This window comes from Corvus hawaiiensis, chromosome 2, assembly GCF_020740725.1.
Source record: "Corvus hawaiiensis isolate bCorHaw1 chromosome 2, bCorHaw1.pri.cur, whole genome shotgun sequence".
Taxonomy (NCBI): domain Eukaryota; kingdom Metazoa; phylum Chordata; class Aves; order Passeriformes; family Corvidae; genus Corvus; species Corvus hawaiiensis.
The window spans coordinates 49,969,944-49,983,597 of NC_063214.1; the positions used below are offsets into that span (position 1 = coordinate 49,969,944).

General features: G+C 37.8%; 1 protein-coding gene across 3 annotated transcripts in view; it reads right to left on the reverse strand.

The window, feature by feature from the left end:
* Positions 1-394: 394 nt before the first annotated feature.
* The window catches only part of MTMR6 (myotubularin related protein 6), a 29,068-nt gene continuing 15,808 nt past the window's right edge, over positions 395-13,654 (reverse strand). For 2 of the 3 annotated variants that reach the window (XM_048294909.1, XM_048294910.1), the window contains exons 8-14: positions 12,245-12,354; positions 11,072-11,197; positions 9,806-9,855; positions 8,810-9,010; positions 8,117-8,251; positions 7,911-8,037; positions 395-6,086 (exon numbers count right to left, since the gene is read on the reverse strand). In XM_048294909.1, the coding sequence (XP_048150866.1) occupies positions 5,826-6,086; positions 7,911-8,037; positions 8,117-8,251; positions 8,810-9,010; positions 9,806-9,855; positions 11,072-11,197; positions 12,245-12,354 (1,010 nt within the window). In that variant the 3' untranslated portion in view covers positions 395-5,825. Of the gene's footprint in view, positions 6,087-6,773; positions 7,087-7,910; positions 8,038-8,116; positions 8,252-8,809; positions 9,011-9,805; positions 9,856-11,071; positions 11,198-12,244; positions 12,355-13,654 lie in introns of those variants that run through there. The other variant, XM_048294911.1, reaches the window with a different exon arrangement.

Genomic DNA, 13,654 nt, shown 5'->3' on the forward strand with positions numbered 1-13,654 from the left:
ACTGAGAACAGAAGCTGGCGTTTTCAGAAAATCACTCCAATTTCCTAACCAAATGTAGTGTTGCTGTTGAAAACACTTGTCTGGATAACCAAGTATGCAGTAATGGTAACAATAAGTAAATACAGTACTCTCTTCTCCTGACACTTAAGTCCTAAATTAAGCTCAGAATTGTGCCTGTAATTAACAAGCCAGCAGTCGAGTCAGTAACACAAAGCTGAGCCAGTCTCCCATATCTAAAAGTTACAGAGGCATTCAAGAAACTAATAAATAGGTCAACTCATTTCTGTATTCTATACTCTGTATCAGGTATGATTCATCCATAAAATAAAAATGTCAGTGTTCACACAGTTTTTATAAATGCTTATATATGTTATTATAAATATTTAATGTCCAGTTAGATTGGCAATATTAAGATCACTTTATTTTAAGCCATATGGATTTTGAAAACACATACAAATAAAATACTTGCTACAAAATTCCATTTGCTAAAGTTCCTTCAGGAATATACATCAAGCATGATCCCAGCACACAGATAAATGACTTTTACAGAAAACATTACATAGAGCAATAAATGCTAGTGAAACAGCCAGTCTTTCCAGATACTTTACAATGAAAAGTTCTCTTTCCCTTTGCCATATCTAATATTGGACTAAGTTTTATATTTATTTATTTTAAATAGCCATGTCTGAATTTAAAATGTGTAACCAAACTGACTGTGGAAGTCAACAGGCACTGCAAAGCCCCAAAGGGGAGAGTAAGCGCTACTTTTCAAGTTCACTAGTTCAGGGGTAAAAATCCCTGAGAGACAGAAAAACACTAAACCCATTTTCTTCGATGGAAAGACACTTGTCAAGGGACATTGCCAACAGACAGCCATAAAGATAAACTGTAAGGCTGAAGAGCAATAGTAAAACAAAGCAAGGAAACCAATCTGTAATGTTAGGTAACGAGGAATGCTTGGTGGAGCAGCATCATGGGACCAAGGCTGCCTGCTTGCAAGAAAAGCACTCAGCAGAAATATATGCAGAGATACAAAGCACAAGATATGTATGTGCTAACCTTGTCATTAAGATGGAAAACACTTACAGTGCGTGCCAAAACTATAATCCCACCTAGTTACAAACAGTATGCAACTGACCTCAAGAGTTAAAATATAAACAAGAATAAACAAGATATTGTGCTCCAATTTCAACGTCACCTCAGGACATTTATTACATGAAGCCAGTAGATTAAGAAACACACACCCATATATATTTTCTGCTCCTCGAGGCCAGCACAGAACTGCTCAGCAACAAGTGTTTAACAGACCAGGTCACTGAATTCTCTGGGACCTGGAAACTGATCTCAGAAGCAGTATGCCTCTGACCTTCCACCTCAAGTCCTGGAGTTGCTGCTGGACATCAAAATAGCTCTACTGCTTCTACTTTATGAGTCATACCCCTGCAGTGTCCTGTTCCTTGCTACATGCTGTGACAAGGGTCCCCGACTCCATCCCTTTCCTTAAGCCTATTGTGCGTACAGAAGTTGCACCACTGAATGATGATGCTGTGCTGAATTTCAGTGTTATTTAACATGGAGGCAGGTCAAGCTAGCTAGATCAAGCATGAATTCACTCACACTGTTCACTAAGGCTGATGTGCGCCTTCAGAGTAGTGGAAGAAAGCCACAGAACCCTCAGGTTATTGAAACATCCTAAGCATTAAGAAGCCCATTACATCTGATGGTTGTCAAGCACCACAATAAGCAACACTAGGAGGAAAGTGTGGCGTAAATGGTGAAAGCAAGTCCAAGCAGACCTCAATCTAAAGACCTAATTCTAAATGTTAATATAGGTTTCACAACCAGTACACTTAGCCTATGATCAGCCACAGGTTTGAAACTATTAGCAAATAAACAGGAGTTCTAAGAGCACCCTTTAGGTTATGACCTAAAGATCTATAAATACCACTGGGGGGATGATCTAGTTTGAAATCAGATTATCTTTAAACTAACTAGAAAGCAATCGTGCTTACGTGAGGCCCTCATGCCAGTCACACTTGCTCCAGAGCAGGGCAGCACTCTACAGAACTGAAGTTGACAACATGTGCCCTGTGCTATTTTAACATCCAGTTTCCCTGTATTATTTATATCACTGCCTTAAGAGAACAGTACTTAAGCCAAGCTACACCAGCGTCACTTCAGCCCTACCGTGCATCCAGTTTTGTGCTCAGTTTACCGGAATGGGAGGAGCAAGTTCTCAGAGATTTGCTGATGTGTTACTTTAGCAAAAGGCCTCAGGAAAACAGCGACTAGAGAGGAAGAACACATCAGCTTTCCCAGCAAGGCATTCTCCACTGAGCTTACCCTGAGGAGACACATCAAACTGTCACAGTTTGATTTGTGCTAGCTTTCCCTCTACAAAACCAATATATTAGGGCATCTGTTCCACATAGGGATGTGCGGTTTTATGGAAGGACTGCTGCTCCAGTTCTCTAAACGGACACTCCAGACTTCAGGCTTCTGCCCTAGATTTAGGTCACTAGTAATTGGACATGGGTAGAGAAAACGCACAGGCTCAGTTCAGTGCTGCCTAATTAATTTCTTAGTCTGTTGATTTGGCAGTCGCCCTACAAAACAGAACAGTTGGATACTTCAACTTGTATTGAAGAATACTTTATGACACTAGCAAGCCTCCCAAAAAAATAAGCCCAACTCTTTCCATACTAATGAAATAAATATTTTAAATTGCCTGGAGTACCAAAGTGAAATCAGTTTTTTCAGGTGAGACTATCAGCTTGGTTCATTAAAAGAATAAAGATCAAGCACAGCACAGAATATAGAAACTCAAAAGCTTCACCTAAGGAGACCTCCTTAAGATGAAGCACAGAATTGTCAGGTGTCAAAATCTTGCAACCTATGGAGCAGAATCAAATGTACCAACTTTCTGTCTAGGACATTATATTCCCAAGCAACTGGTGAGCATACCACCCACAAACTAATGTCACAGCCTGAGAGGATTCTGCACATTATTTTGATCTGTATGAGGTGCCTTTCCGTATGTAACTGCTCTTGGAGTAGCATATTCAGGATGAAGAAAAGCTCATCCACTGAAATTAGAATTAAAATTAGTTCTTTTCCTAGGCTTCTGCCACAGTATTTTAGTTCATTTGCTTGATTTTTTTTAAAATCCTTCTCGAAGGACACAGAACAGCCCCACTGTGCTGAGTCCTGGCCATCCTGCCAAGCTTTCTGTTGGAGCTCACTTGACTACCATCTATTCACTTCACCACAGGTCCCATGTGCTTTAGGTAGTTTTGGCTTAGACCTAAACAGCAAATGAGAAGGGACAGATGCCTCTCTGCAGGAACTTTCCTCACTGGTGACCCTAGGGGTTGAGTTGGCAGAGCTACCTGAACCTTACAAGGTGGTTGCTCTACAAAACAGCCTTATAAAACTCTATTCACATATTAACTGGAGTAAAATATTTACTTCACATCAGGAAGTATTGTATTTTTTGATGGGGAAGCAAGCTCAGAGAGTTTTATGGCCCTTTAAAGGTGATCTGACGTGCATACCTTGATTTAAAATATAAACACATTCCAATTTCTTTCCCTAAGAAGTGAACTCTGCCAATAAAAAGGACCTGAAGACTGAAATAAACTCACTGTAACCGTACTGGAAGGGAACAGATTTCTCTCCAAAAGCCTTGTATACAGGGGCACTCAGATGGCTGTTACAGTAAAAACAACATACGACGATATTTGCAAAAAAGCTTAATATAATCTTTTGAGTCTATAAACTCTAAACAATAAATAGGAAAAGTGTACATGGCACACCAGAGCAGCTAAATATTAATACAAGTACAAATTGGTAACACCTACCTATATTGTCAGCAATAAGTTTGTTTCACTACTGTGATACAATACAAGCTTAATATACAAGATGTTTTTACAAAGGAAAACCATGGAACAAAGTTAATACAGAAGGTGAGGGAGAAGAGGAGACAATAAATAACAAGGCACAAAAACCCTCTCATGCTGCAACCCTGTAAGGCACCACTTGTGCACACATGAAACTATCAAAACCTGTAGTGGAGACATTCTAAATGTGTTTAAATAACTGGACAATGTATTTTAAATATGACACCATGCTTGTATCTTTGGAAATAGAGATGCTTATGTTTTAAAAATTAAATAAGTGAAATGGGTGAATTAATAGCCCAATACAAGAGTCACAGCTAGTTTCTCCCAGACAGCTCCACAAGTGCACCTTGATCTTGACCTATACTGGCCTTGCTAAGAGCCCTGGATCCAATATGGTGCAGAGGGAAATGCTGCCAAATTCTGTCAAATTGTGCACACCAGTAATTGTGACAAAATACACTTCAGGGATTAGGATGAGAATTAAATTATTTTCATTTGAAACCAAAAATTATTTTAATCAAGATGTAAAAGGTCACTAGCATTAATCTAACATAATTAGGGATCTTAATACCCAAAGTTATCATTCATACCTCTATTTAAAAATGGACCAACATTTTTCTCCCTTATTCTGTTACATGATCAGAAAATCTATCATGAGACAAAGTTCAGAAAATCCTTCACCCTTACTAGAAGATTACAGATACATAGTTAAGCACACAAACTGTAAATTTCCCCCTTTTTTCTTGTGTTCCATGATCTCTACTGCATGCTGCTAGAAGTTTTTGTCCTCTCTCCAAATACATAAAAATCTCCAGATACTAAAATTACTTAAAATATGCACAGGTTGGACACGTTTTTACAAGGTGAGAAGGGTTTTCACGAATAATCAAAATTTTCTTCTACTGAAACATTTAGGAGGCACTCCATTTCTCATGAGCTTCAGACACGTGATTTTTTTTTTTTCTAACTTGGGAACAACGTCAGTAGACTACATTTCTAAAAGTTCTGCTTGCATTCTTGCACAGTAAACAATCTGAATGAACCTGACTATTCAGTTATTGGCTAGGTTTTGTTTTCTTACGTAACATGTCTTATTTCACATTTAAATACCTTGCCACAAATCAAAACACTTAAGGTCAGACAACCTGCAGCTTTAATGATGCTCAATCTACTGAGCTGCCAGAGAGGAAAATCAGGTCAATCTATAATATTTTAAACAACAGAGGAAATGGAAGAAAAAAGTCTTAAGTGATAAGTTAACATTCATATAGCTATTTGCTGAAAGGCTGTGCCAGCTTAGGCATGCTTCATTTGCTATATTCAGTCCTGTTTTAAGGATATAAAAATTTGAGCAAATACAATGTAAACAGAGCCAGGTAGACTGCAGTAGTAAAGGACAAAATCATTGATCTGACAGGTTTAAGGCCAACTATTTACGATTTGAAATATGTCATACTTTTCCATGGCACTTAACACACTGAAAGTTAGTACTCGGTGACACTAAGCAAGGGAATACATATTCATATGAGATATATACAAGTAGCTTCAGTTCCTAAAATAGAAAGTTCAAGTTTTCTTGTCCAAATAAAATCAACTTGTGAAAGACCACCTGTGGTTTCCTATACTGAATAAAGAAATATTACTATTTAAATCAATTTAGTGCAAACTGACCTAAGTCCAAAGACATACCACTCCTTGATTTTTTAGTCACTCCTTACCAAATGCCCTATTCCTTTCAAAAAGACAACTACATCTTTTTTTCCCCCCCCTTAAAAGAACAGCAAACACTTGACAACTAGCATGCTGTTCTAGTCTACATTGACAAAACTTGCAGATATACAAATCGTGCTTTGGTCATGCAGTCCTGAAAATGACCCATCTCTCCATTTAATCAGTCTAGAAGAACACAGGGCCAGATTTCAATTAGCAGGTCATCCTGGCCACTCCGTACTCCAAGCTGACAACGGCAGGCTCAGCTTTGGAGAACTCGGACACAAGTTCGCTGTAGCGGTTGTCTGCCGTGTTGCTGCCCTCTATGGTTCGCACGGCGTCATTCACTGGCATCGGCGGCTGCTCCTTCTGGAAGCACGGAGGGGTCTTCTGTGCCACGGGGGAGAGACGATCCGTCTGTTCCTGCTCCTTCACAAGGACCACATCTGACTGGCCGTTTCTCTGCTTTATTTTCTGAAATACAAAGAACAGTTACTAACAGCGTGCATGACTCTTTACTGATAATATTGTGCTTTTAAAGGAAATGTATCCCCTTCTTTTGCTGGCTAACTCAGTGTCTGCAGAACTCTGTGTTACATACCCTAGGTTAGACAGGTAACAGTATTGTTGAATGTTAGGCCATTCCTTATGATTTTATTCCCCACAGTTTACAGCAGATGCTACAAGCACTGTTTGCTTACAATTTGCAGATAAGCAGAAAACAAAGAACACCTATCAATATCTCAAGAGAAGGAGAGGTTCCTCCAGGGTTGTCCCTTGTTTGGTTGCTATCAAGATGGGAATACTTTCTGGAGTAGAGGCAGAGGAAGACAGGCCTTGGTACTGTAGCAAACAGGGATCTTGCCGTCTCTTAAAGACCACGAGTCTCTTAATGACAAAGCAGTTTGATACCTAAAGCCTTTCTATCCTTCATAAAAACCTTCAAAAACATCTTTCCTTTAGATCCAAGAAATGCCAATACAGTTTGTTCAAATGCATGAATATGCTAAAAAAGTCAACTGAAAAACAGGAAAGGGGAAAAGAATGTATCCTGCCAGCATGAGCAAGAGAATAGGAAAGATTTGGATTGAGGGATTTCTCAGTTCCATGGTTCAGGTTGTTTGCTTGTTTTGTTTTTGTTTTTAATTCAAACTCACTCACCCAGTAACTGGGAGCTTGCACTAGTTACGTGAACAGATTTCTTTGTTGATGTGCTTGTGTTTTATTAGAACTGAGACTAGAACCAGAAGACTGGTGTCTCTTGACATCAACTTTTTATAGATGACAACAGCAATAGCAAAATCTACATCAGGATTTCAAACAACTACATCTCTTCTTCACTCAAGTGAGAAATGTAGGCTCAGGTGAAGTTAACATCTTGGAATGAGGTTCTAGAAAATTCAAAGCTGAGGCTCCACTTTCCATCTTGCTTATTCTTTGGATGGCTTCATCTTGAGTTTTCTTCACCTTACTGCTTCAATTGTATAAAAATTTTAAAATATAAAATTAAGATTTGAAACAGTATTAGATTAAGTGACATTCATTCATTACATTACAGGAGGATCAGTCTAATAAAATCTCTCCTCCTAGAAAAGCTGTACTTCCTCCCTTTCCCTCCCAACATAATATACAGGAGTTGTGTAACCATTTCTATCCACACACAAGTATTAAAACTTATAGTCAAAAGACTTTTGCATTCTTTAAAAGGTTATTATTCTGAAGTTTCAGCACCTTAACTGACTGTAACAGAAGTATCTATCAGCCTTTCCTGGCTGTTTACTGTAGCACCTAGAAGTCAATTATAGACATCTGATCGCTGGATTTAGCCCTGTCTTCATAAAAGCATTACAATGTCCATGACCCATCATTATGGTGACTTACAACAGCATGCACCTGCATATGAAGTTAAAAGAAGGACAATACTTACTGTTTCCATTTTAGTAGCTATAATGAAAATAAAACATTTTCAGTCTCCTTAGTTTAGCAACACAGCTGCAGCTACATGGATACCTCATTACCAAAGACAGCTTAATGTAGGTTAAGCTTCTGTGAAACTTACCATCAGTAAGGCTTTGATAGTAGCACTTTCACATAATACAGTTCATTAATAAAGCAGAATAAATAGTGCCTTAGAGCACTGATCATAGAAGCAAACAGTGAAAGTCCAAGTCACCATTACACAGTGAAAGTGCTAGGCCATACAGCAGTGACATTCATGTGAAAGCCAGCAGCACTATTACAACTGTCATCTGAAGAACAGAACAGGTCACAAGTACACATTTATTTTGTAATACTTACAGCTTCCAGTTCTTTAATGTCTTCCTCCAGTTGTTTATTTTGCTCACTCGTATTCATGATAAGATTGAACACAGACTGCCTGGGATGCATACTTCGATCAAACTGATGGTACATATTTCTCCAAAACCTGCACAAAACAGACAGGTTTAACTATGCAAGATAATGACAGAGCTGAAGAAAAAATACTGTATCTTATTTAGACTTACTTAAAATTGAATGATACTGTATTAGGCTCCAAAAGAGTTAGTTCTGGAGAAAAGTCTGGATTATACAGAGGATTCTGGTATTTCTTCTGTTCAGCCAAAAGGAACGGCCACAAGGAATAGGTCTTCTCTTTTAGTCTTAAAGCAAAAAGAGATAGAGGTCAACACACTGACTGCAAGCAGAAAACCAGAAGATACTGCTTATGGTGTTCAAGTTTTGCCTATTTGAAATAAATGCTTTTAAAATACAGTGTGAGATGAACTGATAAAAACTTCACAGAAGTTTTCCAACTAAATGCATTGGAAGATATCCTACTAATAGTTCTAACTGAGTAGTCTTGAGCAGGCAAGAATTTTAAGGTTACCTAAAAAGAGATTGGGAGAGGAAATGCCATGATGCTTCCAAACTTAAGCTTACCTACTTTTAGAGTGAAAAAAAACCACCAAAAACTAGATGAGGAGGAAAGATACTTTAATTTTCCCTATGAAAACGAAGCATGTGATTTTCTCCCAGTATTAGAAAGACTGTCTTCAGCACGTAAAAGCACAAGAAGCACTGCTGTTCCCTGATGCAGTTCAACATAGTTTTCAGTACTACCAATCCTTCCTCTATTCAGAGCCTAAAATGAAGAAGATTCATGGAAGTTCTTAGTCTTCCAGAATAAACAAAAGACACATTACAATGTGCCTGCTTACTTTAGCTCTTCTCGTTCTTTTTGACAGTTTCCAAGGAAGTTACCAAACTGGCACGAATGGACGTGTTCATGGATTTGAAGGAGGAAAGCTTCATTGTACTCAAAGGCTTGTGGAAACTGCTCAGTCAGATTCCACACACTTTCTAAAAACTGGGTGAACACTGGTGAGATCTCTTTTGGATCACCATCCAACTGACAACACCTGAAAAAGATTCCATAAACAGATTGAAACTGGTTTAAGTTAGAAATCAAGAAAGTTTTAGCTGCAATTGTTTTTAAATGACAGCACCTTAATTTGACACTAGCTTTGATTTGGAAATTGAGCACCTAACTTCAAGAACTGGGACAATTTTTGAATAGAAATAAGTCTATATTTAACCTGTTTTTCTGACTTGTAAGTAATCACATCTATATTAAGTACAAAATAGCAACATAAGACAGTTAAGTTCCTTTGTGTCTAACAGTCACAGTCAACATGTGGAGTATACCAGCTAAAAGCAAATGAATAAGCAGTAAATAGCAGCAAGGCTATTGTCATACGTGATGACAGGCAGATCAAGGGAAAAAACAGAACTCTTAACATAGAGGACTTCTAAAGGTAGGCGTGACTTCATCATCAAAGTAAACGTAAATGCAAACTTATCTTTAAAGATATCAAAACTATGTGTTTCATATTGCCTAAATAGCTGGGATGTAGTTTTAGATTGGTTTTGCACTGTCTATACATAGGTGCAGACCTTGCTGCAGTCATCAGCTTCTGAGAACAAGGCACCAGGAGCACTAAAAATTTATGTCTGCAATAAAGATCAATTATCCAACAGGTATTCGAATAAATTGCAATACACTGTAGACAGCAAGACGAGTGCCTTGTCTCCTGAAAACAGCTTACTCACTGCTGGACTGGTGCAGCGTGTCTAGAAATGTAAGCTGTCTTTTGTTTAAAAATACTTAGTTCGGTTCACTGTATACACGTTCCTGTATCGGAGGAGTGAACTACCTGTCAGAGAATTTGTGCCCAAAAGAGATCCAGTCTTTCTCTATCAAGACCTGGAGGGTAAAAAAACCAAAATGTCATGTAAAATATTACTCAATCTTACACCTACAGTATTAACCCCACAGGATATCAATATATTGTACTTTAAATCTGAGTCCAATAAGCTACAGTAGAAAGAACTATTTATCACTTTGTAGCTTCTTGATTTTCTTGGAAGTTTTTCACACGATTCTCAAAGTACATTTCTAAAACTAGTAAAAAAAGTTAAGCAACTTGCTAATCAGGTACCTGATAATTTTAAGAAAAACGTTGCATGATTTCACTAGTAGTTTATTAACTTTCTGTGGCAAAGAATAGGAAAAATTGCATGCCTGCTATCAGAGTTTACATAAAACCATGTAATATATTCTTTCTAACATTTATAGCAGTAAGTTTGTTAATATCCACACCAGCTTGTTTTATCACTTTGTTCACTATCAAGCACCAAAAACAACACAGGACCTTCACAGAAATTCATGTGAAAGCAAGGATTAATCAAAACCCAAAAAGATTAAATTACTTCCCTAAAGATTACACACATTCTCACTATTTACAATAAATTAATCCTCTTCTAATTCTTCCTCAACTTCACTTTCAATGTTTGTAATATTTGTAGCAGTTAGGTCTAGCCAATACACTGAACTAGTTTTATGTATTATTTTTGAGGAGTTCCCATAACACCTTGCCTTGTCACTGAAGGACACTGTTGATTTTCCTAGTCTAAAATTTGGAATAATTGTATTGAAATTCTTCTCTCTCTACAAAAAGATGAAGAAATTTAGACTGCTTAGACATCTTTAAGTCTCTATCACGGGGGGAATTGTCATTTTTAGATTTTAAAAATGTTGGTTTGGAGACAAATGATAAAACACAGAGCTGCCGTAATTTAGTACATGGGCTACCTCACATAAGCACTTTGGAATCCTTCTATGTCATAGATAAGGGACTTGTTTGGATGCAAAAGGCAATCATTGCAACATTTCTGCAGGGTGACTAAAGCAATCTGCTATTTGTATTTCAGTTTTTTAGATTTTAAATGAATGTTTTTTTCAAGTAGCAAACTATTTCTATATGAAATATTTATCAATATGCTGCAGATCTCATTTTACACTTGTAACTACAAAAAAAATCCCAAACAGCATGTTTACTCTGCTCCCTTTCACACTCAAACATTTTACACCCTTTCTTTACCAAGGAAAAACTCAACATTGCAACTCAACATCTACTTACCATGAATCCTTTGATTGTTCTGTAATAGGAATCTAGCAAGAGAGCTCCAAGAGAACAAACTTGGGAAGTCCTATCCCAGCCATCTGAACAGTGCACCAGTACACTTGCACTCTCAACTGCTATTGCCTGCAAAACACAGTTGTTTCTTAATCAATGATCTTTTATAGACAGAAGTGAAAAACTAGTAAATAAACAAAAACACTACGTTTATTTCCAACTCATAGCATAGGCCATCTTATTTAACAAAGCCAGGAAAATGTTTACTATGAGGAAAAGAATTAACATTATCAGAAAGTAGGAACTTCTCTTCATGGAAGTACAGAAAACTCCTTGAAGAAAAAAGGAATTCAACTACCACCTTTACATACCCCAACCTCTTCAGGGGTTCCCCCTTCTCTCTCTCTCTCCCTCGTAAAACTAAATTGACAAGAAAACCTAACAATAATTAGATTGCACATTACAGAGTACAGATTAAAAAAAACCAAACGACATCAACACATCATTAAGGATACCACTTGTTCATCATTATGCTACATAAAACTAAAGGCCTAGGAAATGCTTATTAGCTTCTGCTGAGAAATCAACTCCTGTTGGCTCAGACATTTTTGAGGGTCATCTTTGGGACCATCACCCACTTTTAACTGAGATAACTCCTTATTATTTGACCTAGCAAAAACAAAGATCCAGGTTTTTTCTTTACCCACTCCCATGAGATCAAGCCCTTGCCTTCATAAGTGCTTGGCAAAGGCAATTGTTCCTCTGAGTTATTCACAGAATCCTATTTCCTTGCCAAATGAAGTCAGCATAGCCACCTTGGCTGCTCTACAATTACTGCTCCGGTTCTATTTTTCAGGATACGCTGAATAATAGTTTGTTCCATCCACCACTAAACTGGTTACACCTTTCAAAAATACCTATAGAAGCAGGAAGCATAAGAATCCCTTTATCTCCCAACAACTTGACCAAATAGCATTCAAAAAATCCCAGAACATTAGCTGGAATATTTAATATCTCTAAACATAAAGAAACACATAATACTTTAACCAGCATATTAGATGTACTGGTCTAGATACTAAGCACCTACCTCCAAAAAGGTCAGTTGCAGAATTTTATACATTACATAATATTAAACATATTTTTTTCTGGTAGGTTTCAGCTTTTCATGCAAGTTACCTTGGCTAGAAAGACAGCAGCATCCAACACAGCTTTGATGTGACGCAGCCATCCAGAATTCTCCAGACCAGACAAAAAGTCATTGACAGACAAACCCCTTGTGCCACTGACTGAAAGAAACCAAGAGTTAAAAAGCCTTAAGCAGTTGCAGATACCTACACCCTGCAATGTGGAAAGAAGAATAAATGCATGTTGTTTCTAATCCACTATATTCTAAGTTGAGTGGTGGTTTCATTTCGAATCAAATGGTTAAGGGAGGGGTACTACAAATGTTGTCCAGTCAGAATTCAACTCTGCAGAACTACATAACCACGAGTGACAAGAGTACGATCTTTGTGTCTTTTTAACAAAATGACATTCCAAGTAAATACAGTGGTTATCCCCACTAGGAAGCCTTACTCTTGTCTTACCAAGGAAGGCAATGCAAATGCCAAAGACTTACTGGAAACTTAATTACTACTAGTAGGAGGGAAGTAACTGCATCCAGACAATATACACAGTTCAGAGCAGTGACACTGCCAGAGTTTCATCACTTCCACCCTGCTTAGGAGAATAAAGTAAGTGCAGTACAAGAACACAGGGACGAAATCAAATCCATTTGAGATTTTGTCTACCTTCGGACTTGACACACTACATTTCTGACTGATCTCTACCATTCTTCCCTAATATACTTGGATCCTGTAACAATAATGTCAATTCAGAGGGCAAGGAAGAACTTAAATTAAAGGAAAAATGCTTTGCAGTGTAGCAGCAAGAAACGCAGAGGTAGACCAAAAGATTCGCACACAGACACCAATTCACATGTGAGACAGGTAACCTGGTTCTTGTACAATTTTGAATAGTAACTCACACAGTTACATTACTGTCCAAACATGACAAACTTCTGACCATTAAAGCAAAAATTTGCTGGCTAACATAACTTCAGCTATATAATTCTAAGAGAAGATACCCAAGGCTGGCAGCTACAAAAATACCTGCCTCTTCCACAGTGGAAGCCTACTTTCCACTAAGCTTAACAGCTGGACTTGATGATCTTACAAGTCTTTTTCAACCTAAATGATTTTACGATTCTAAAGCATTGGGCCCCAGATGAAAATAAAAAGGTTCTGTAGATGAAAGTCAGCAGTAGGGATACAACAGCTGCAAAATCATCTTTATATCTGACCATGGAAGGAAGTGAGTCAGCAGCAAAAGTAGAGAACAAAATTCATCAAATCATTCTGTGATGCAGCTTCATATTCAATCAAGTCCCCTGATGTAATGAGGGCTATAAACTCAAATCACTGCATCAAAGAGCTTTCCTGTATCTGCACTAGATGTTTCTCAGCTTTCAACCAAACAAGTTTTGGTACACTTCCCACTGCTCAGGAAGATTCATAGTGCCAGGTGCTGCTAAATACTAGAAGAATG